This window comes from Biomphalaria glabrata, chromosome 4 (assembly GCF_947242115.1).
Source record: "Biomphalaria glabrata chromosome 4, xgBioGlab47.1, whole genome shotgun sequence".
NCBI lineage: Eukaryota > Metazoa > Mollusca > Gastropoda > Planorbidae > Biomphalaria > Biomphalaria glabrata.
Genome location: NC_074714.1, coordinates 9,665,827 through 9,689,100, shown reverse-complemented (window position 1 = coordinate 9,689,100; position 23,274 = coordinate 9,665,827). Strand labels below are relative to the sequence as shown.

Here is a 23,274-nt window from a genome sequence, read left to right as displayed (position 1 = left end):
AGGCAATTTCACATTAAAAATTAGATTTTTGGTCCTCAATTTGTCATGTTTACCCAATCAAACTTTTTATTTTAGAATTAATTATTGTAAAAAAAAAAAATTTGTTTGAGTTGAACAAATGAGATTATTTTATTTGAATATAAATCTTTTATTTTCATGTGACATTTTCAGACTTTTCCTCAATCTCAAATACTTTTGTTACAAAAATTAATTTATAAATTCCTTTTAAATAAAATCAATTCTTATGTTAATTATATACAGTATGCATCAAACAATGAAGAAATGTTAATACAGTATTTTTCATAGGTAGTGCCTACAAAAAATATCCCAACAAGATCATTATTTATTCTATTAATTATCTTATCTTATAACTGACAGATTTCCTTCTTAATAGAAAATAATTACTTTCAATACATTCCATGTGTCAATCTAGTCATGCATATTAATTAAGCATTGGTTTTCCTGGCTGATTCTGGAAACCCATACCCATAAATATAATTAATGGCACTAGAGAAGAAGAACTTGTAAGAATTTGTCCTAGCATATGGAATAAGAAATCTGACTTTATCTTTTTGTCTTTTAGTTTATCTTATTGATTACTGTCTATGAATATTTTTTTAAAAATAAATCCCCCCTTCTAATATTTTCAGGCAACAGTTAGTGCTCATGTCAGAGAAGGTCTAACGAAACACAAGAAGCCTGTCTCTCGTAACTTTGTTGTTACTGATGATGTAAGCATTTCCATTTTCCTAAATACAAATCTAAAGCTGGTTGATGAGTGTAAAGTAAAAAAAAAAAAGGTGAAGTGCCCCTTTCAAACCTGCCTGCCATTGAAGCAGATGATGTAAAAGTCATCAGTTTCTATGGCTGATGGTTAATGAGGATGTCATATGGCCAGCACAGTGGCGAACCAACTTTACTTTCCTCAACTAATGTCTGGTGCTCATTAGGATTAGGGGGAATCAGAAACATGCTTATAAAATTAAATTAATAAAGTTTTTAAAAAATTACTAGTACATCATCAGCTTAATCAATTTAAGTTTGCTAAAAAAATATTATTTTTTTTCTATAGCTCATGGTGAAAATAAATAAGCTCTTAGCCTATTTAAGCATCAAATAATTTTTAAAAAGCCAAAGATTGGTTTAAAATACATAATGGAAAACAACTACTACTTAAGAAGACAAAAAAAAAACTTCTAATAAATTTGATATTTGAAAAACTAAAATTTAAAGCTAGATAGGAGAAAATACAAATTTATGATCAGAATTATTTTGAAATATATTTTCTTATTAGGGCTAAATGTAAAATTTGTTTGTTTTTTATAGGTACCAGACCTAAAGCAGTTGATGGACCAGTCCTTTATCAAACATATCAGAAATCAGAAACACAAGGCACATCTCATGTACCATTCATCACAGAAAAATCATGATCGTTCAAAAATTCTATTATTTAACAACCCACTACCCAATTTAGCTGAAGATGGCATCAGCAAATTTCTGCCTGTAAGTGCAAATTGACATTAAATATTTCAACGCCAAAAAAACACTCTTTTGTTCCCCTGGCAATCAAATCATTAAATAGAAACAATCTGATATAAACTTTTCACATGTAAATTATGAGTGAGTCTTGTGTGAATGTACATTTTGGTTTTTTATAGTTACAATGTTTTGTTTGGTGTAATGCACAAATTGTAAGACAAATTTACTTATGGACAATAAAGATTATTATTATAATTGCATTTATATCTAAAGAGAACTATAAATTGCTTTCAAAAGTCTTTTTCCTCTGCTACTATTATTTTAATGCTTTCAGGGGTTGTATTGTTTTGACATGTTAGTAAAGCAGCTTTATTATATAACAAAAGGAAATATTCATTTAAGTCTTGTCAAACATTTTTACAAATAGACATACACATAGGAAACCCAGCTGAACAAAGTAAAAACACAGGACATTTTGGGCAACAAGATTATAAACAAAAAAAGACAAATGAGTAGCACAAAATTGGCATCTAGTTAACTTTTCAGTTAAATTATATGTTGTGTATTGAGACAGAAAAGAATTGAACTTCATAAGTGTAAAAGCACAGGAATTTAGTGGTGCGGTTGGACTAAAATGAATTGGTGTGACCAAAAAAATGGAATACTTGTCTTGGACTGATTGTTGATCCCATTAGGGTGGATGGTGCCTGAAATGTAAATAAATTTAATCTAAATCTGCAGATGGGTGTTTTTGTCACTTTATTGTTGTAAAGCAGTGATGAGTAGATCAGTTGTACATGTTAAAAAAAATAAAGACAGACTTAATTTATTGATTTTGAATGTTTCTATTAATGTGCTCTCGGTAGGGCATGGTGGCCAAGTGGTTATGTGCTTGGTTTTCATAACCAAGGGGTCATAGGTTCAAATCCTGTTGAAAACTGGGGATTTTTTATTTCAGGATTTGATCTGAGTCTACCCAACTCTAATAGGTACCTTACATTAGTAAGGGAAAGTAAAGTGGTTGGTTGTAGTGCTGGTCACGTGACACCCTCCTTAACCATCAGCCATAGAAACAGATGAACGCAAGGTCTGAAAGGAGTATTTTACTTGTTTTTATGTGTTCTTGAAGTCATATTTTTAAAGTACTGCCTGTGTTTCCAATATTAATTGTTAGGCAACTTGAGCATATTATTGCATATATCACACCTCAGATATTACTGTTGAATTTACTTCCGATATTAGAGGTGATATTGATGGGGGAGGTGGGACAAAATTGTTGTTAACTTAACATGTTAGACAGATCAAAATGTTTATGTGAATAAACCTGGCACTTCACCAAGTCAGCTTTGGCACATGTATGCTTCACTTAAAGGATTAATATATCTTCAGAATGTCAGCATTCTTTGGTTACTGTTCTTTCCCTGCTCCCTTAACATTTTCTAGGGTTAGATCAATTAAGTAACTACTTTTCATATACTCTGGTGTTGTGCTGGCCACAGGTTAACCGTAGGCCACAGAAACAGATAACAGATGACCTTTACATCATCTGCCTTATGGATCACAAGGTCTGAAAGGGGAAATTTTGTATACTCTTTTATTGTTTATAAAATCTCTTTTTTTTTTTTTTTTTTTTTTGCTTCTAACAAGGGACTTTACATTTAGTTTTCATTTATCCCCTGAACTAAAACCAGATTTATTTACAAAGCTTATATCAACTTACTTTGTCTGTCTGAAAGGTAAAAAGTTTGAACACTTTATTAAACCAATTAGACAGTTAATTACTGGTTATTCATTATTTTGTTAAATAGCAACAAGGGAAACTAATTCTTAAGTATTCACATATATAGCTAAATTTGTTGTGTTTAGTTTCCTTAAATAATTGTTAACTCTATTTCTCCGTTATGTGTTCTCCAATCAAGTAGATACTTTATTGTATTTATTATACCTAAAAAAACATGAATCAATAAAAAAAAATACTCAATTAGTAAATTGATTATTGGTAAGTAATTATATTTTTTGATATGGAATAACGGAAATGGCTTGACATTATTTGTAGATATAGATTTAAGGATGGAGTTCTTCCCCTTTACATATTTTTTTTTTTTTTTTTTTTAAATATTTCGCTTGTTTTTATGATTCCATAGTAAATTATATAATTATATCTTACAGGTTGAAAAAAATGAATCATCTGAATGGATGGAAAAAGGTCTTGAGGACAAGAATTCCATCGACATAAACAGTGAAACAGAAAATCTGAAGCCATTAAAAAGGAAGACAAGACAAGCAGTAACTGTTCAAAGTCCTCTTGGTTCGGATGTGAGTGAAACATTACAAGATATCTGGTCCACTATTTTGTCTTACAGACAGCCAAGAAAAGAAACAAGGTAAACACAAGTTAAACTAATTCATATACTGAATTTATACAATATACATACTAAAATTGTTTCTATGTCATTTCATCCATGCTAAAGCCCTACTATAATAATATACAGGTATCATTTTCTTACTGAAAAAGAAGCCACAGTACATGGCCAGTTTCGGCAGCGCTATGAGAATTATGACACTCTGTCTACTCAGCCCAAGCCACTACCACTGTGTAAGAATTACTTTCAGTTCACTGCTTATAATCTTAAAAGATATAAAGGACATTATAATTATTTGCAATGACGTTATCTGAATTCTTTCCTCAGGCTTCAATGAAAATAAAGTAACTTTGTCTGCACCAGTACAGCAACAGCCCAAGCAGATTGAATCACCATGGCAACCACTCAGTTTACAGGCACTGGTTGAATACAAAGAACAAAAGAAAACAGAAGGTCAAGGAGACTTTCACCTGGGAAGACCGAAAATGTGGAAGACTTCCGTCAAAAACATTGTTGAAGTTTAGATCACATATTTACTTGCTCCTGTATGAACTAGGCTTTGTAAGATGTCTTAAAATGTACATTTGCATTGCAGTATATGCCTCTATTTAGCCGTACATAATGTCTATAATAAATACTCTTTATTCATATATCACTGTCAAATTAACTTGCCAACAAAATTGTACATTGAACATTCCAAATAGCCTTGAAAGCATAGAATATATCATTTATCACTTTCAGCTACTTTGCTAAGTTTAAAGAGGGAACAGAGCCAAGATAACCTGTGTTAGTTTGTTAAAAATTGCATTGATGTCTCAAGGACACAACCTATTAGTATAGGGTTAGTTGGTGGTGATAAAAATCAATTACTCTTCTGGAATAAAATTCTTGATTTTCCTAGAAAGGTTTAATAGTACTGTATTAAAGAGTATTGTTCTCAAATGATTTACTAAGTATCTATATATAATTCTCTCCTGTGACATCAATTCTAAATTTAAGCAAAATAAAATCAATCTGTGATAAGTAGCCTACTCCAATGTACCAATCACAATCACACATAATTTTGAACTAAATAAAAAGAAAAAAAATCTTCCACTATAAATTAAATATAAATTAAGCAACAAGTTTCATAACTATTTAATCCATTGGGAACTAACAACTTAAATGATACATTTTTATTTAATTTGCATTTTTTTTCCCCACTTTTTCTTATATCAATAAACTGTCTAGCATAAGAATACTATATTGTTTATAAAAGGAAAGCAGTATTAACTTCTTTAAAACTTAACAATAACTGAACTTCTATTTTTTCGCAAATTAATGATATAATCTTTGAATTGATGAGATGGATCTATAATAATGTAATAAATACATTGTCTGTGGCATTTTATAATGCAGGAGTCAATCTTCACCCTTTGCAACTTCTGATGTGTGCTACTTCTTGATACACATTTGTGGTCACAAGTTGGGCATCTGTAATCACCAGCATATTCACCTTCTTTCCACTTCTGATGTGTACACCATCTGCAATCCAGAACCTGTCTTTTTGCTTGCTCTCCTAGTGGATCTATCTAGTGCCCCTAACTTATCTTATAAAATACGGACATTACTTCAAAAAGAAGATTTTGTCCTACATGTGTCTATAGGTCAATCTAGTCAATTTGGGACTGTTGCAAACAATTTAATAGAATGGGAGTTACAAAGGATAATTGTGTAACTACAGATATCCTACTTTTTTAAATGTAGGAAACTAAATTGACTTGACTATAACACAATAACCATCTGCAAAAAAAATTTATGTTTTGCAAATTTCTTTCAAATTAAGTTTCAAAAATTGATGTTTTTGTGTTGTTTTTTTTGGGAGGAGAGGTGGGTTGGCTGCTTGGTGGATGAAATAAAGAACAAACATACCGTCTCAATGTTTTTTTTGATCATGTTCTTTGGTTTAATAGGAAATCTATTTATGACCTTGTCAACAACATATTGTATTTTACAAAGTACTATCATTTAATTGTTGTTTTTATGCATTCACATTGAATTCCCTCCTCTATAAAAACAAAGTTTTTTTGTTTGCTATGAATACTCATTGTTATTATTTTTTTATTATTGTTATTTTAATCTGCTCTTACCAATACATTTAATCTAAACATATCTTTGTTAATCAGCAAGTCTTACAGACATTTCATTTTAAATTCTTATTTATGTTTGATTCATTGGAAACATCTTCTATAACTTTGTGCACATCAGCTTTTATCATTTACATCTTTGTAAACATTTTTGTCTCTGAAATTTAAACTTCTATTTTCTTTTTCTTAATCCTTATCATCAATAATGTAAAAGGGTTTAGATAAGCCATTTAGATAACCTGCCCTCTCTCTGTGATGAACTGTGCAGTGGATGGCTGCCTCATCATATTGTATGTGCCCATGACTGTTGTCTAAGTGGTCCCAGGTTTAAATTCTGTCCTCCTGTCCCTTAATCTGTTGGAGAATCATACCTTGTCAGATACAAAAAAGATGTTATTTGCTTCTCTCTCTCTTATAATAACTTTCTTTCCTTTGGGCCTAATAGCAATTGCTAATAACAATTAAATGGTTGTTTATAGAAAGCGAGCAATATTTAGAGCAACAAAACTTTAAAAAAAAAATAATTACAGAAAAAAACATGATAAAATCAAAACTTAATTTATAACTAACTTAGTTTTTTATTAACTTACTCAAATTTTTAAACATGTTTTTATTTCCTTTTTTTTAAATATATTTCAGTATTTCTTATGATTACTTTTTTTTTTGTATTCTTTTGAACAAAGAAATATATTTTTTTTAATGTTTCAATTTATTGTTGTTTTGTTTCATAATATGTACAGATTTGTCTTGTCAATTTTGTTTCTTCCCTTGTACAGCTATTATCATTTATTACTATATCCTACTTAAATGTATTTGTTTTAATTTTCTTAGCTTTTGCGTTGATGTCCATTTGTGTAATTAAATTGTCTACACTATTTTTAACTTTAAAAAAAATATACCTAACAATTTTTTTTAAAGGTGTATTATCACTATATGCATAGATTCAGTATGCTTTTCATAGTTTAGATCCATGCAAACTAAACCCTCTCTGCTGCCTTATTCTGTTTGACAATAGAATTAAGTGCACATTTACTCATAGGAAACAATTTATCATTTTTTATCAAATATTGTATGTATGTATATAGATAAATATTCTTGTTTAAAGACTTCATATTTCTATGCCTGTAACTTTGTTAATATAAATTAAATCTTCAATCCGTCCATTAGGCAGACTTTTTTTTTCACAGAAAAAAAAAAAAGTTGCCAAAATAAAGTCACTGATTCCTGGTGCTAGTGGAATCGTTTCAACATGTCAGTATCGCATGTTGTAAAGGCAGACATCTTGATGAACAGTTTGAACAGATCTGGGGGGACCAGCCTGAGTTTTGTAATACACTAGGACACTTCTAATGTAAGGTTTGCATTTTTTTTCAATTGGCTGATATTTAGGCCTACAAATAGAACTTCATTTAGAAACTGGAAACTAAATTAAATGACACACACACACACACAAAATTAAGATGCTTTAAGACTAAGATGGCTTTATTTGATCCTTTCCTTTTTGGAAGTTTGTTGTGATTATTTTTTTTTTATTAAAAAAACAACATTCCACAAAATTTGCATCAAGTAGATCTAAATTACATAGCTGAAAAGTTGGTCCCTGAGTAGAGCTAGTTTGGTCATGTGATCAGACAAGTCCTGTAATTATAAGATGTATATATTCTGCTTGGCTCTTATGTTAATGATGCTCTCTCATACACATATTTAACATTCTACATGTGATGTATTGATCTATTGCTGTCTCATCTCTTGACTGATGCATGCAAGTATAAGCATGCTATTGGATTAAACACTGAAATGGAACAGCTAGAAAGATTTGGCTTGCACTTGCTTTGATACACAGTGATTACATGATGCAATTTTTTTTTTCTCTTTCTGTTGCAATATTTCAGTACTATGGTTTGAGACAAACTTAAGTTTTGGTATCTTATCTAAACTCTACAGATCAATATTGATTAAAAAAAAATATATAAAATTCAATTTGTCTCATTGCTGAGGTCATGTTTACTATGCAAATTAGTTAGCCAGTAACCTTTGTTAGCTTACAAGAGACAATTTGACAATGGAAGATAAAAATTATAATTGTTTAGTGAGAGAAATATTTAAAGTTCAATTTAAAAGAAAAAAAGTTTGAAATAATATTCTTTGAAGATTGGCATTGCAGTTTGTTACTTGACAATATTTTTTTCTAAGAATTTAGCTTTTTATTTCTGTTTCATTTTGACCCCCCCCCCCCTTTTTTTTTTCCTAAACAAAAAGAAAGATTAAATAGTTTGTTTTTTTTTTATTCAATCTACTTATTATTTCTTGATAAGAGAAGTGATAGGCCTACAGGGATGGACTTTAGTCTAAGTGAAAGACTATGAAGTACATCTAAAGCTCTGACTCAGAAAGGTCATTGGGAAAGCAAACGGTTCTTTTGTTTTAAACATTTTGTTTCTTTTTTTTTTTTTTTTTTTGAATGATTTTAATCTGATTTTTTTAATCTTCAAGCAAATTTTATAAAACATAGGAGATTATCATTTCATAGAGTTATGATTATTTATAAACTTAATACAGAAGAATTTGGTAACAATTGGATTTTTTTTTCTCATTCAGTACCACCTGCTGTTGTTTATGAATGAAATATGGTGTTAACATTTCCAATAAAAAAATGTTTATTCACATCTCTAATTTATCTTGAGTTAGTGTCATTCGTAACTTAAGTGATTATATATGTACTGCTAATATAAGATAGAGATATGACTTCTGGTTCATTATTAGACCAGCATGACTGCCTGGTCGTGCGATAAGCGCGCTGGACCGTCGTGCAGATGGTTCTTGGTTCATAGGCCTACCCTTCCAGCTGCTATCACACGTCGTCCTTCGGAAGATTTGGACTGTGATGTAGATTATCTTCTGCAAACCTGAAACTGGAGATAGACTGCCCATTTATATATGGTCAAGCTAGGAGTAAATCCTTCTTGAGTTTTCATCATAATATGTTCCAGAAATAAGTTAAAAAGAGCTGGAGAGATAATGCATCCTTGACGCACTCTTATGGACCTATGGATGTCCTAAATCTTTCTCCAATTCGGTTGTTCAGAAGTACTGAGCTATTCGCATTTTGGACTTTGATAACATCAATAATTTTTTGTTCATCTATGTTGAACTCTCACATCGTGCCACGTGCCAAACCCGGTCAAAAGCTTTTTGGAAGACTATGAAGTTGTGTACCAATTATGTTAAATATTCTTAGCATTATCTGGCTCGGGTGACGGATCAGACTTATCGTTCTATTGCTTTTTGCATTGTCTCAAGTTTCCTTTCTTGGGCAGTGGAACGATTAATGATTGGGTCCATTCTTTTGGCCATGTTTTTTGTCCCATATTTTCTGTCAGATTTTTATTTTATTTTGGTCTGGCTGTCAGTCCGTCCTGTATAGATCTCAAAAAACTATGAAAAAAAATATATTGAAAATATGGATTATGATTTTTTTTATTTTAAATCTGCTGTACAAACTACGAATAATTTATCAAATACGTTAATTTATATTTCCGAAAGTACGAATGCATTTTGTGTACAATGGTTAATAACAATTTTAAATTCGTAACTTTCGCCTCGCACACGACTATTTGGTATTCAGGGAGGTAAGACTGTGGTTGTTGATATGCTTCTGATATTAGTGTGGAAAATATTGAAACCTACCTCGAATCTTTACATGCATTGCTTATCAATTACGTCCCAACAGAAAATCAATGGGTGGACCCTTTCGAGGCCGCATTTGAGTAATCTTCTTCATAATAATAATAATGATTATTTTGTTTAATGTTTTTAGGCCTATGTGCCAATTTGACCCCCCCGCACCCTTTTTTCCCCCTTTCAGCTTCACATCCAAACATAGGTTATAAGCATTCAATAGTGACTATTTCTTCTAGACAAAAACGTTTTCTACCTATAAGACCTATCATTTAGATGAGTTGAGAACCTTGGTAGTATAAGTTCTTCTCATTAATTATGCAAACGCTTTTAAAATTCGTGCCGAAATGAAAATGCAAAGTACACCGTGTCAGTCCTTGGGATGTGTTTAGATTGTGTACGGATTACAGCCGGCACATATTTATAAGAAGACCTCTTCACTGATCTCTTGCACACAATGATGTGTATTTATGTGTGTTTTTGACTGTAAACATCAATAAATGATTAATTCTTTGTACACACACTATAATTATGTGTGCGCGTTGTGTAACACACCAACTTTGGCTCCTCTGCTTTAATAAATGTATTATATGGAAAATAATTGTATGTCCCGTGATTAAAGGCGTGAATTTTATAGAAAATTAACATTTGATTTCAACACAGCGATGTTTCATTTCGAGCTCAAGTCTGAAAACATAAGAAGAATTGAACAAGTAACCTATATTAGTCATCTAACGTAAGTATTGATTGTAAGCAAATCAAAACCTACCATGTGAAACATCTACCATGTTTTGGTTATAAGCAAATCATACCTACCATTCATGTTATAAATTTATGACATGACTTCAAATGGGAAGTGCGGTGGCTGAGCGGTAAAACGTTTAGCGCGAGGTCCCGTGTTCGTAACCTATGATGAAGACTGGGATTTTTAACTTCAGGATCTTTCGACGGCTCTGAGTCCACTCAGCTCTGAAGGGTAGGTCTACATGACATTAGGGCCTGTTAGGGGGAGCAAAACAGAGATCTTATATATTGTATAGATAAGTGATAATCGAGTTTTTAAGTAGGCCTATACGTTTGATGTATTAGGCCTATAAAGCGGGTCGTTCCTATTCGACGTAACAGATAGGCCTACTAGAATGCACGGGCCAAAAGTATTCTCTTTATATACTTGGCAGAGGCGTCAAAGTGATTAAAGTGACGGCCAGAATATAAACGTTACCATGCGCAAGATGCAATTTAAGAAAAATGTTAGGCTACACCCAAAAAAAAAACATCAAAGTAGGATATTAGATATTACGATAAAGAACTGAAAAGCTGAAGAATAGTGGGCGATTGGATTAGGAAAGGGAAAATGTAAATGATACTTGAAATTGATATAGGACAAAAGTATATATGTTTGGGGTGGGCGTTTAGTTATGCAGACCGTTCCAATTCAGTGTTACAGCTTCGATTAGCCTAGTAGAATTCACAGGCTAAATTAAGGTAGGTATGGGAAAGAGTTTTTAACTTCTGTTGTGGGGCTTTTCTATCATAAGTTGGAAGAAAATTGTGGATAAATAATCTATAAATCTATAAAGCATGTAAAGAAATCAACGGGCATAATATAAAAGTACCGGATGACCGGGCCTCGCTCGGTAGAATAATTTCTTAAGAAGTATACCCGAAGTCATTTAGGAAATATTTGTGTAATTACACTAATGAACAATCGGGTAAAGACTACCAATCTGAAGAGTTGTTTTTGTGTCTGTTAGTTGTAAATGTAATTGTTTTGGTATGGGACAGTAGACTTAGAAGATTGAACGCATTGTAATAATTCACCAGCAAAATAGGGTTAGGGGCAATGTTAGCCTACTATTCTAAGGCCTAAACTATCTAAACTGGTAGGGCTATGTTAATTATTCTAAGCTATCTAAATTGAGAATAGTTAAAATAATCATTCGCTTTGAAAAGAAAACTAGCTATCGAATTTATAGATAACAACTATTTATAGACCAGGTCACAATAAATTTTAGCAAGGGGGTCAAATTAAATACTTATATCGACTGTATATTGGGAGGTTTGTACATAAAGGTGAAGAGAATCGAGTCACCAATTAGTAGGCCTACATTTTAAAACTATCAAACATAATATTCATAACTTGTGTTTAAACGTTGTTTTTTTTTGTACTTGTAATGTTTTTAGCGGCCCCCGAAAGGGGAAAAGACTCTATTAGTTTTGTGTGAAATGTCTGTCCGTCCGTTCGTCCCGTTTGGATCTCGTAAACTAGAAAAGATAGTGAAAATCCGACATCATAATATTTTAGACCATTTGAAGTTCTGATGCAACGGCTACTTTTTTCTTTTCTGAAAATGAAAAATCTAATTTTTAAAATCACTTATGCAAGCAGTTTTTTCATAAAAATACACCACTTTTACAAGTATTCACTATTAGCAGTAACAAACACCGGAGACTCTTTAGTCGGGGGGATGCATATTCACAATTTTGAACACATTTATGCAAATGGTTTAAGATTTTTTGTAAAAAAAAAATATTTTTTACATTAGTTTTGCTAAGTTAAGTATAAGTTTTGTCATACTAATTACTACATTTACACACAAAAAGTGTTTACTTTTTTTGAGAGAAAATATCTATTTAGTATGCATATAAGTTGTACATAATTTAAAACAACAATTAATAAGTAGTTTTTCATATTATTCCAGGATATGCAGCATGCTATACAGAAATGGTGGTTTTTTTTTAGGATTTGAATAAGAGATTGACCCTTTACAAAACAATTAGATCAGTTAGATATGTATTATAAGACATCAGTTAGAAGGCCAGGTTCACTTCTAACTCCACATTCACTTTCACCTATTATTTGGTCTGCTGGACCGCTTGGGCACCACACTTTCTCCATTCTTATCTTATCTTATATAATACAGACGTTACTTCAAAAAAGAAGATGATTACGTCCTACGCGTCATGCATTTAGTCATGCATATTAACCAATGACTTAAATTCTGCCAAGTCACTGGTTTTCCTGGCTAGCTCAGGCAACCCATTCCATGCTCTAATAGCACTAGGGAAGAAGGAGTATTTGTACAAATTTGTCCTAGCATATGGGACGAGGAATGTGCCTTTATCTTTGTGTCTTTCAGAGTATTTTATTAAATTTTGTTTTTGTATTTGAAGATTATGGTTCAGTGTTTTATGTATGATTGCTACTTTACTTTTGAGCCTTCTGTCCTGAAGGCTTTCTAAATTTAGTGATTTTACTAAAGGTGTTACTCTAGTCAAATGTGAATATTCGTTTGTTATGAATCTCACTGCTCTATTTTGTGTCTGTTCCAGTTTCTTAATGTTTTCTTGAGTTGAGGGGTCCCAGACGGAGGATGCATATTCTATTATTGGCCTAACCAAGGTTAAGTAACATTTTAGTTTTATGTTCTTATTTGATTTATAGAAATTTCTTTTAATAAATCCTAATGCTTTGTTTGATTTTTTTGTAGTTTCATCAATATGTGGATTCCATGATAGTTTTTCATTTATTATAACACCTAGGTATTTTGCGTTTTTAGTCTGTGATACTGGTTTGCCATGAATAAGATAAGTGGAATTAATTTGTTTTAGTTTTTTTGTTACTCTTAACAACTGACATTTTTCTGGGTGGAAAGACATGCTCCAATTTGATTCCCATTTCTGTAATTCATCTAATTCTCTTTGTAAAATATCTGTGTCTTGTGTTGTTTTTATTGTTCTATATATTATGCAATCGTCTGCAAATAATCTGACTTTTGTTCCTGAACTAATGCAATTTGGTAAATCATTTATGTAAATTAAAAATAGTAGTGGACCCAAGACTGTACCTTGAGGTACACCTGAGTTTACTGTTATCGGTGTTGATTTAGAGCCATTTATTATTACAGTTTGTTCTCTCCCTATCAGAAAGTCTTTAATCCACTGATGCAGTGGACCATTAATGCCGAAATATTTTAATTTTTTAAGCAAACTATGGTGGTGAACTTTGTCAAAAGCCTTAGAAAAATCTAGTAAGATAGCATCTATTTGTTCACTATTATCTAAACCTTTTGAAAAATCATCAATTAGTCCTATTAGTTGTGTTTCACATGATCTATATTTCCTAAAGCCATGTTGGTATGGTGTGAGGACATTATGTTTGTCTAAGTGGTTTATGATGTTGCTACATATTATGTGTTCTAGGATTTTACATGTGATGCTGGTAAGTGATACTGGTCTGTAGTTCCCTGGGTCAGATTTTTCTCCTTTTTTAAATAGGGGGGTGACATTAGCTTCTTTCCAGTCCTTTGGTACTCTGCCCTGGTTAAGTGAAGCCTGAAAGAGTATTTTGAACACTGGGGCTAGCTCATTACTTAGTTCTTTGAGTAATCTAGCTGGAATACCATCAGGTCCAGAAGCTTTATTTGGTTTGGTGTTGGCTAATAGTTTCTGAATTCCATTTTCTTGTACTACTATATCTTCTATGTTGTCTACTTGGTTCAAATTCAGTAATATGTCTTTGTCTCCTGGGGCTGAGAATGCTGATGCAAAGTATTTGTTTAGAATGTTTGCTTTAGTTTCATTATCATTATGTATTATGTTATGTTCATCTTTTAATGGCGCTACGCCTGTTGTTTCCATTTTCTTAGACTTAATGTATGACCATAGGTTTTTGTTGTTGTCTTCTTCTCTGTCATTTGTCTTTGATAGAATTTCATTCTGGTAATATTCTTTCTGAAAATATTGAAACCTGCCTTTTTACCTACCTGGGTGGACCACTTCGGGTGCAGATTTTTTAGTTTGTGTTTCCTGTCTTTGTAACCTTGTTTTTGTTTTTTTTCAATATTAATTTCAAGCGACTTGAAAGAAAAATACTTCTATGCAACATTTTACCTTGACGTAAGCTAGGCCTATACGGTGTGTGATATGTGGCTGAGTGACAAGAGTCGCTTGGCTACTAATCAAATGGGCTCGAGTTTTAATCCCGACTCAAGCAAAGTTATGTTTACAGGTACCCGCTGCCCCCTATAAGAATGACAGTTGCACTATAAAAAGAGTATAAAAAGAGTATTATATACACGAATGAGACATGGACACTATACAGGAAACATCTAAGACTTCTTGAGCACTTTCACAAAAGATGCTTGCGCTCCATCATGAACAAAAGGTGGCAAGACAGCACTACAAACAGCGATGTCCTTGCGAACGCCGGAATGGACAGTATAGATGGACCTCTTATCTTATCTTATATAATACAGACGTTACTTCAAAAAAGAAGATGATCACGTCCTACGCGTCTTGTATTTAGTCATACATATTAACCAAGGTATCCCGTATGGGAGACGAACGTATGCCAGAGGCAGTCTTTTTTGGTGAGCTAAAAGGTGGTCGACGTAACAGAGGCGCCCCACGGAAACGCTTCAAAGACCAGCTTAGGTGTCAGACGGCGAACAGAAAATCTAAATCGACCACCTGCGGCCAATGGATATGCTTGCCCTGAATATGGCAAAATATGTAGGTCACAGCTGGGGCTGCGCAGCCACGGGAAATATTGAATTTCCTTATTAATTTTTCGGACTCGAAGACAAGCCTTATTATTATGGCTTTAGTAAGAATCAATAAGTGATGCAAAATCTCTACGTTATAGTGTAAAACGTGCAACTAGTAACAAAGTAAAATCGCGCATTTTTTCCTAAGAGACTTAAAAACATCGCGTTAGTATTATTAAAGAAGCGTTATTGTGAGGCATCTCTGTTACTCCGATAACCTTTCAGCTTACTAAAATAAAAAAGATTGCCAAAAATATGTTCGTCCCCCATACTTATCAACCTCTCTTTAAAGCAATGCGTCATTTGATAGGCCTACTTTGCTTCCCAGATAATGTGAAGTTTTCTACGACTTTAAGGGATGTCTATGCGCGGTGATCTTTGGGCTGAGTAGGTTTTATTGGGTGACTTCTGGAACATGACTTCTGTTTTACCGAGGTTTATAGGTTAACCAAAAAAAGCAGCAGCGTGATGAAAATTCGTTGACAGCGAGCTGGATATCATCAGGGCCAGCCTTAAATTAGGCCTATATGCTGCCGCAGTGGACCCCGAAGGTTCAAAAGCCCCGCGCTAATTCTAGGTGTAAATTATTAAATTAAACCATTATAACTTATAATAGGGTTCCCGTGGCCTCCTTGTTTTCAATGAGCTCCTAGAAATCTCCTGAAATTTATAAAAATGTCCTTAAAAAGACAAAATTGTCATTTTGGGGTGTCAATCAATATGGTAAACGCCAGTCCTACGCGTGATATAAAAAAACTGCATCGTCAGCTTTCATTTAATAAAAATGTAATGCAAATACGAATTTATTTTCTAATACAAAATTTTATTTTCACTTAATATCCTTATCCCTACCCTTACTGGTCCGCGAGCAATCCATTTCACATAGGGCCCCGCAAATGTTAGGGCCGGCCCTGGTTGTGCAAGTAAGGCAAAGTAATTTATAAAGCCTTTAAAATACAATAACTAATTATACATTAAGATATTTAATTTCATTATTTTTCTTCCATAGTTTCATAATGGATCAATGTACAATAAGATGGTGCGCAAATGTTTAACGTCATATAGAAAATTTCATTCATTAAACATTCTAGTCAAAATTAATTTTTCGATAATGAGCCATTTTCAAACCGATATAACGGTCGACCTCGAGTTTTCCCGATGTGACCAATGAGCTGAGATTTTTTTTTTCTCACTGTTATGCACATACCGTGAAATTTTAAGCCGTTTTCGAAATAAAATGTATATATATATATATAAATATATATACATACATACAAGAATTGCTCTATTTTAAGTGTAGGATATATAAATATATATATACATACATACATACATACAAACATACATACATACATACATACATACATGAATTGCTCGCTTAAAGACCAACTGAAGAGGTTTTGGGGTCAGACGCGGAAACCGGTGTTATACTTTTTTTTAGATTCATAATGCTTAAAAAAACATACATACGAAATTTTAGACCTATATTCTTTGTAATAATTTAGATATAAGCAATTTAATGTGAGTTTTAGGGACTATTAAATTTCACAATCTCGAAGCCATTCGAGATCAGTATTTCCCAGACAACCAAGGTCGATGACGTAGTTTAAGGGAAATTAGGTCAAATTTTTCAGTTTATGGCTTAGCGTATTTCCCTATTCCTTTTTACAGGAATGCTAGTTTCTAAAAACAAAGGCGACTAAAACACGCCAATTTATAAAAAGTGGATGTTAGAGTTGGGGAAATTAGGTCAAATCACGCAATTTATGGCTTTGCATGTTAGATCTACTGTTTGTCGGCTTATTCTTGATCTAGTCAAGCGAACAGCGTTTCAGCCCACGCAGTACCGCGAGCCTCAGTTCACATGTTTCGTTTTAGTCAAGTTACGCAATTTATGGCTTATGTTACTGCTTCAGGCTTATTCTAGTTCTAGATCTACTGCTTTTGATCAAGAGCAGAGTTCTTTTCTCAGATCATTAATGATGTACGAAGTAGACCTAAATTTAGATCTAAATCCAATTAGATGAAGTCTAGATCTAGTAATAGTAATATTGGATATTTAGAGATAAGACCTATCTATTTAGACATCCGATCGAGGTGCTGGGCCTAGACATATAAAAACAAAGTTTAAAATTATATACTCTATCTATAGGCCTACACTTAATAGTGATTATTAACCTATAGTCGTCCGTAAATAGGCCCAATATGGGAAAAAAAAACAATTATTACAATGTGAATGTTGAGCTCATTCAATGTAGTTATTGTAGTATACGATTATATTTAGTTTGAATCTAGAGTCACAACCCCGTACAACACTAGGCAAATAGCTTTAACTTAAACCTTAACTTAGACTTAAAAGTAGTCTGATTTAGATCTACTAGTAAAAAAAAGTACTAGATCTAAATTTCTAAAAAGTAATCTATAAGGCAAAAATTAGACCTAGATCTACCAATTCTATAATATTGGTAATATACGAAATATGGATTTTATTACACTCTTATTTAAATATATTCGTACCGTATATTCGGGCCTATATACTTACATAGTTCTATAAATATATATCTAAAAATTAAAGAGTTTTCATTTATCTCACGCTTGACTCATTTGTTGATTGGAATAGAATCATTAGATTATTAGATAGTTAAGTTAGCAAGTTAATCTGTAACTGTAGGTAACAAAGTTTTAAATTGTGTTTAGACTATAAATGAAAGAGATTATCCTACTGGAGAAAGAGTTGTCGTTTTTTTCTTTTCTCTGGGAAGTCAGGGAAGTGGAAAATAAATTATAGTATCAATATAATGTTAAGTAATGCATATAGGCTACTGTTGATGTAATTATGCAACTCATTTTATTAAATTTTAGTAACCCAATTATTGCCAGTTAATCACTGAATATATATATTTTTTTTATTGTTATTAAAAAATGCAGAGCTATACATAATTTAAAGTGTTTAATAAATAAGGCTGGCAGTCGAGTCGAAAGATTAATGAGAAATGCAGTATTTTCCATGGCTACGCAGCCCCAGCTGCAAACTAGATATTTTGCCGCGTCCAGCCAAGACATAACCATATTCAGCTGGTGGTCAATTTAAATGTTCTTAATTAAGAGTATAGGATAAATAAGGATTAAAATTAATGTCATATGATCCATGTTTATATAGGTTTTTCTCTCATTGTGTATCTCTGTGGAATATTGAAACATTTAAACATAGATCTGTTTTTGTTTACATTTCCTTCAAATTAAGAACTCTAAATAAAGTTTCAAGACTGAACTCTAATAAAGAAAGAACTAGGAAAGATGTCTTAACAAAATAGAAGATATAGAATACATTTCTAGATAGGTCATTATTAGATGGCTCAGCCATAGTCTGTTTCAGAATTACCACGATTTTTTTTAAAGGAGTGATCTAGATTTATTATAGTTACTATAAATAGTATAAAAACTTAAGTTAAAGTTAAAGTAGAGTCTGCCTCAGTCATGATGATGATCCAATATAGGTGATAGTCATTATAGTTTATAGTATAGGCCTAGTAGACATCTAGTAACCCTGAGGGCAGTGAGGCTGATTAGCGGCTGATACAAATTTCTACTATGCTACACTCTACACCTACTCATTTTCATCTATGAATTCTATGATATAGAGTAATAGACTAATATAGATTTAGATCTAGGTATAAAAAAAATTTAATATTATATAATAAAATAATTTAATAATAAATTTCTGATATTAAAGTGTATACTGTATGCTATAATTATAATATGTAATGAATTAAATATCTTCGTCTTAGTGTCTATACTATATTAAAAAATTATATATCTATAGACATAACTTAAGTAACTACACTGCTATAAAGTATTAAGTATAATATAATACACTAACCTTGACTAACTAATAACTTATAGCATACTGTAATGACACAAGATGTAGAAGTTGAGTTAAATCAGGTTTTTCCTTAGTGACATGACGAGTACAAATACAAAAACAGAATTTAATAAAATACTCTGAAAGACACAAAGATAAAGGCACATTCCTCGTCCCATATGCTAGGACAAATTTGTACAAATACTCCTTCTTCCCTAGTGCTACTAGAGCATGGAATGGGTTGCCTGAGCTAGCCAGGAAAACCAGTGACTTGGCAGAGTTTAAGTTATTGGTTAATATGCATGACTAAATGCATGACGCATAGGACGTAATCATCTTCTTTTTTGAAGTAACGTCTGTATTATATAAGATAAGATAGATAATTAAAAAGTAGGATTACGAACTAGAGGGAGTAACGGATAAGACGCCTTAGAGGACGACGCTAGGCTAGCGACGACAGAGGACTGTGCCCTTTTTATTGTTCATTAAATTGTTGAAGTCCAATGAAGTTATAAGCCTGCGTTATCAAGTATATTCTTTATTCATTCTGTTGTTGTGTCTTCACCGAACTCGCATGCAACATCAACATCTATAATCATCAACAAAACAGACCACCTAATCATATGTAATGACACAAGATGCGTAGAAGTTGAGTTTAATCGGGTTTTTCCTTAGTGACGTGACGAGTAATTAAATAGTAGAATTACGAACTAGAGGAAGTAACGGTTAAGACGCCTTAGAGGACGACGCTAGGCTAGCGACGACAGAGGACTGTGCCCTTTTTATTGTTCATTAAATTGTTGAAGCTATAAGCCTATGTTATCAAGTATATTCTTTATTCATTCTGTTGTTGTGTCTTCAACGAACTCGCATGCAACATCAACATCTATAATCATCAACAAAACAGACCATCAACAATACTCATAATACTCATAATGAGATGACTTCTACAGCCCTTCCCAACTGATTACCTCAGAGTCAGTCACCAATAGAGACGTCTTTACTTAAACTGGAACTAGACCCCTGAGTGAAATAGTGTTTGAATGTTTTTAAGATTCACTGGACTGGACATATCCTTAGGCAAGATGAAACATATATTTACCAAAGTCAGCCAAAACATGAAAGCTAAACCAAGGCCATCAACGTATAACATGGAGTTACACCTTCTTAGAAGAGCTGAAATCCATGGGACTTAATTTTCATTAGTATTTGCTTTAAACTTTTGAATTGGTTGACTTGCTTTACCTCTATGCTACCTTGCCTCTAGGTTTAGCAGAGCAATGACATTTAAGTCCTTATTAACGAGCCTTATCAAGTGACTCAATGATTGACTATTACAAGAAACAAATGTTGAGCTCGATTGACAAGTTCTTTTCTTTTTTTTTTTTGTTCAGATTTTAAAGATGAAGAGTTTCGAAAATGCATCAAACTGAGAGTGATGAAAGCAGCTTTTTGTGTGTTCAGATTACACAAGATATTAAGAATGCAGTTTATGCTCAAGAAGTGGATAAAATTCTCAGAACTCTCACATCATCCACAGAGTCAGAAGACTTGAAATCTGCTTTATGTAAATTGAAAGAAATTTATGAGATAGGTCAGCAAAAAATATGTATATTATCTTGACATTATTTATGTTTTTTTGAAAAAATAGGCTAGCTTTTATTTCAGTTAATTTAATTCAAACATAATTGGTATCTTGACATCACAAGAATTTCCTAAGCTGATTTTACTACTAAGATAATACATAAATAAATATTGTCAATTTTGTACAAAACATCAAATTTTTAATACATATATATTAGACCACATGATTTAATGATATTATGATTTTTAAGTCCACAAAGTTCGATCAAGACTAGATTTTAATCTCTTGTCAAAATGGCTAGTGACAATTTTTTTACTGCATGTTGATTTTACCAATTACTGCAGCTCCAAAACACTTAGAAGAGTATCAAGTCCCTAATGCTGTTTTGTCAGCTATGATTCATGTAGCTAATGAGAAGGATGTCCAGCTGGTCAGTCTAATTATTTTAATTTTCTTTAAAAAAAAAGCTTACTAACATTGGCTAATCATAGTTCAGTTGATAAGTGAAAACAAATAATTTTATTCTTACTTAATATTGATTTTTATCATCTGTTATTTTTTTTTAAATCAATAAATAAGATTGCAAGGTTATAAAAATAGTCTTGTATAGTTAGGTTTCTGATAACAAGTTTTCCTAAATTTAAGCTATGTTTTGTTTTTTCCTATTGTTTTCCAGCTAGGGCTGGAGATGATGAATATTTTCATGGTGGAAAGTCCAGTATTTTATGATAAAATATGCAGGCTTACTGGCCTTTTCAAGTAAGTTTATCTTAAAGACAAAAAAAAAAAACATCTTAAATAAAAGAATAATAGAATTTTTGTATACATTACATTACAGCTTTGTTAACATTTTCTCTGGCTATGTATTTAGCTGATCATAAGAAAATATAATAGGCTTATAAAAGTTCAGTTTTATTTTTATGTCATGGCTATAGGTCTGTGATACTGTTAATAATTATTTCAAGAGAGTAAAAAAGTTACATTAAAATATCTTATTGAGATTTTGACAATATTTTTTTTTTACATAAATTTAAACTTTGAATATATTTTATTAACATAATATAATATATATATATTTAGACTTATATGTTTACTATATTCAACAAAAATTACCCCAAAGGTGTACATCTTAATTGTAAACATCTTTTTTGGCTTTAGCTATAGCACTTTAAATGTCATGTGCAGGTAATGTTTTGTAGTATAATTAAACCAAAAGAAATATAGCCTTGATACTGAAAAAGCTGCCAAACCTATTCAGTACCTTTTTACATAGCTTATATCAACTCACTATGTTTGTCTATCTGTCTGTCTGGTAAAAAGTTTGAACATGTTCTTTCTCTGACACCGAATCTCGGATCAAGCTAAAATTTTGCACAATTATTTCTTTTACCTGACGACACAAAAATCAATTTTAAAAAATAACCAATTAGTTAATTAGCTATTGGAACTTAATTATTTTGTTTGATATCTCAAACAAGGAAAAGAAATTGTACTTGACTGAAGTAGTGGTATAAGCTGAATTAGACCTCTTTATAGTCGTCTATCTAAATTGAAACAAACAATATACAACAATTCTGTTCGTAAGTACCTTACTAGCAGAATGGTTAGCACGTTGGCCCAAGGAGGCATTAGCCATGATTTCGAATTCAGGTCACTCCCCCTTTTTTAAAAAAATGCCTTTAAAAACCAATTACAGTAAAAATCCACCCCGATACCCCTTTTTTTATGTTTTTCTTTTGTAGCTTTGTACATTTTTTTTTAGTCATGCCATAAAGCTACTCTGTGATGATAGCATGGACCTTATGGGAGTCTACTCAAGAGTTATAACCCTGATTGCTAAGCTGCTAAAGTCTGGTAAATTGTGTTCTAAAGTCTGTTCTATTGATGATAATATTTAAAAAGATCACCTCACTATACTGTATATTATCACATTCACCTATACTCATGGTCTGTTAAACTATAAATGATCTGTCAACTGTCTTTTTCCATTCCTGTCTTTCTCTATTCCTGTCTTTTAATGACAAGCCTGTCCATTCTTTAATGTTATCTTCCCATCGCTTTTTCTGTCTGCCCCTTTTTCTACTACATTATAGATAGTTTAACCCTAAACCAAACTTATATTATAAATAGGTAATATTACCAATTGAACATTATTATAAATAATCATTGTAAAAAAATATTTATCTCCTTACAGCATACAATAGTGTCACTCTAAACTTTGCAGTCTAAATGGTTTTTATTGTCAATTTGAATATTTTAAAAAGATTTTCCCTGACCATCATTCTATACACCAATATCTTTTCGAAAAATTTAAAATTTAGTTGTCATTGTTCACTTTAATAGGGTAGGACAAATCTTTATCAAATAATGGTCAGGATGTCAAATTGTCAAATTGTCCACCTTTAAATGATAAAGAGTTTCAGTCACTGAAGTGAATCTTTACCTTAATCTTGACAACAGATAGGCTTTCTTTACTGAAACTTTGAGATAACATTTTGATACAATTTTAACCAATGTTAATGATTGTTTAGACTTTCTTTAAAATGTTATGTTCATTGATTCAAAAGTGGTGGTAACTATATATGTATTTCATGCTAGTAACTAGAAACTATGTTGGTAGCATCTTAGAATT

At 31.9% G+C, this 23,274-nt stretch overlaps 2 protein-coding genes across 11 annotated transcripts in view; both read left to right on the top strand.

Annotated features, from left to right (window-relative positions):
* Positions 1–8,641, top strand: part of LOC106075360 (uncharacterized) — a 70,392-nt gene extending 61,751 nt beyond the window's left edge. For all 5 annotated transcript variants that reach the window (XM_056026017.1, XM_056026020.1, XM_056026016.1 and 2 more), the window contains 5 exons: positions 651–731; positions 1,327–1,503; positions 3,649–3,863; positions 3,972–4,075; positions 4,170–8,641. In XM_056026017.1, the coding sequence (XP_055881992.1) occupies positions 651–731; positions 1,327–1,503; positions 3,649–3,863; positions 3,972–4,075; positions 4,170–4,366 (774 nt within the window). In that variant the 3' untranslated portion in view covers positions 4,367–8,641. The remainder of the gene's footprint in view (positions 1–650; positions 732–1,326; positions 1,504–3,648; positions 3,864–3,971; positions 4,076–4,169) is intronic.
* Positions 8,642–10,048: 1,407 nt separating this feature from the next.
* The window catches only part of LOC106061426 (leucine-rich repeat serine/threonine-protein kinase 2-like), a 54,941-nt gene continuing 41,715 nt past the window's right edge, over positions 10,049–23,274 (top strand). For 3 of the 6 annotated variants that reach the window (XM_056026548.1, XM_056026549.1, XM_056026544.1), the window contains exons 1-5: positions 18,423–18,692; positions 20,452–20,651; positions 20,987–21,072; positions 21,319–21,401; positions 22,405–22,496. In XM_056026548.1, the coding sequence (XP_055882523.1) occupies positions 20,477–20,651; positions 20,987–21,072; positions 21,319–21,401; positions 22,405–22,496 (436 nt within the window). In that variant the 5' untranslated portion in view covers positions 18,423–18,692; positions 20,452–20,476. Of the gene's footprint in view, positions 10,383–18,418; positions 18,693–18,716; positions 18,867–20,451; positions 20,652–20,986; positions 21,073–21,318; positions 21,402–22,404; positions 22,497–23,274 lie in introns of those variants that run through there. The other 3 variants (XM_056026546.1, XM_056026545.1, XM_056026547.1) reach the window with 3 other exon arrangements.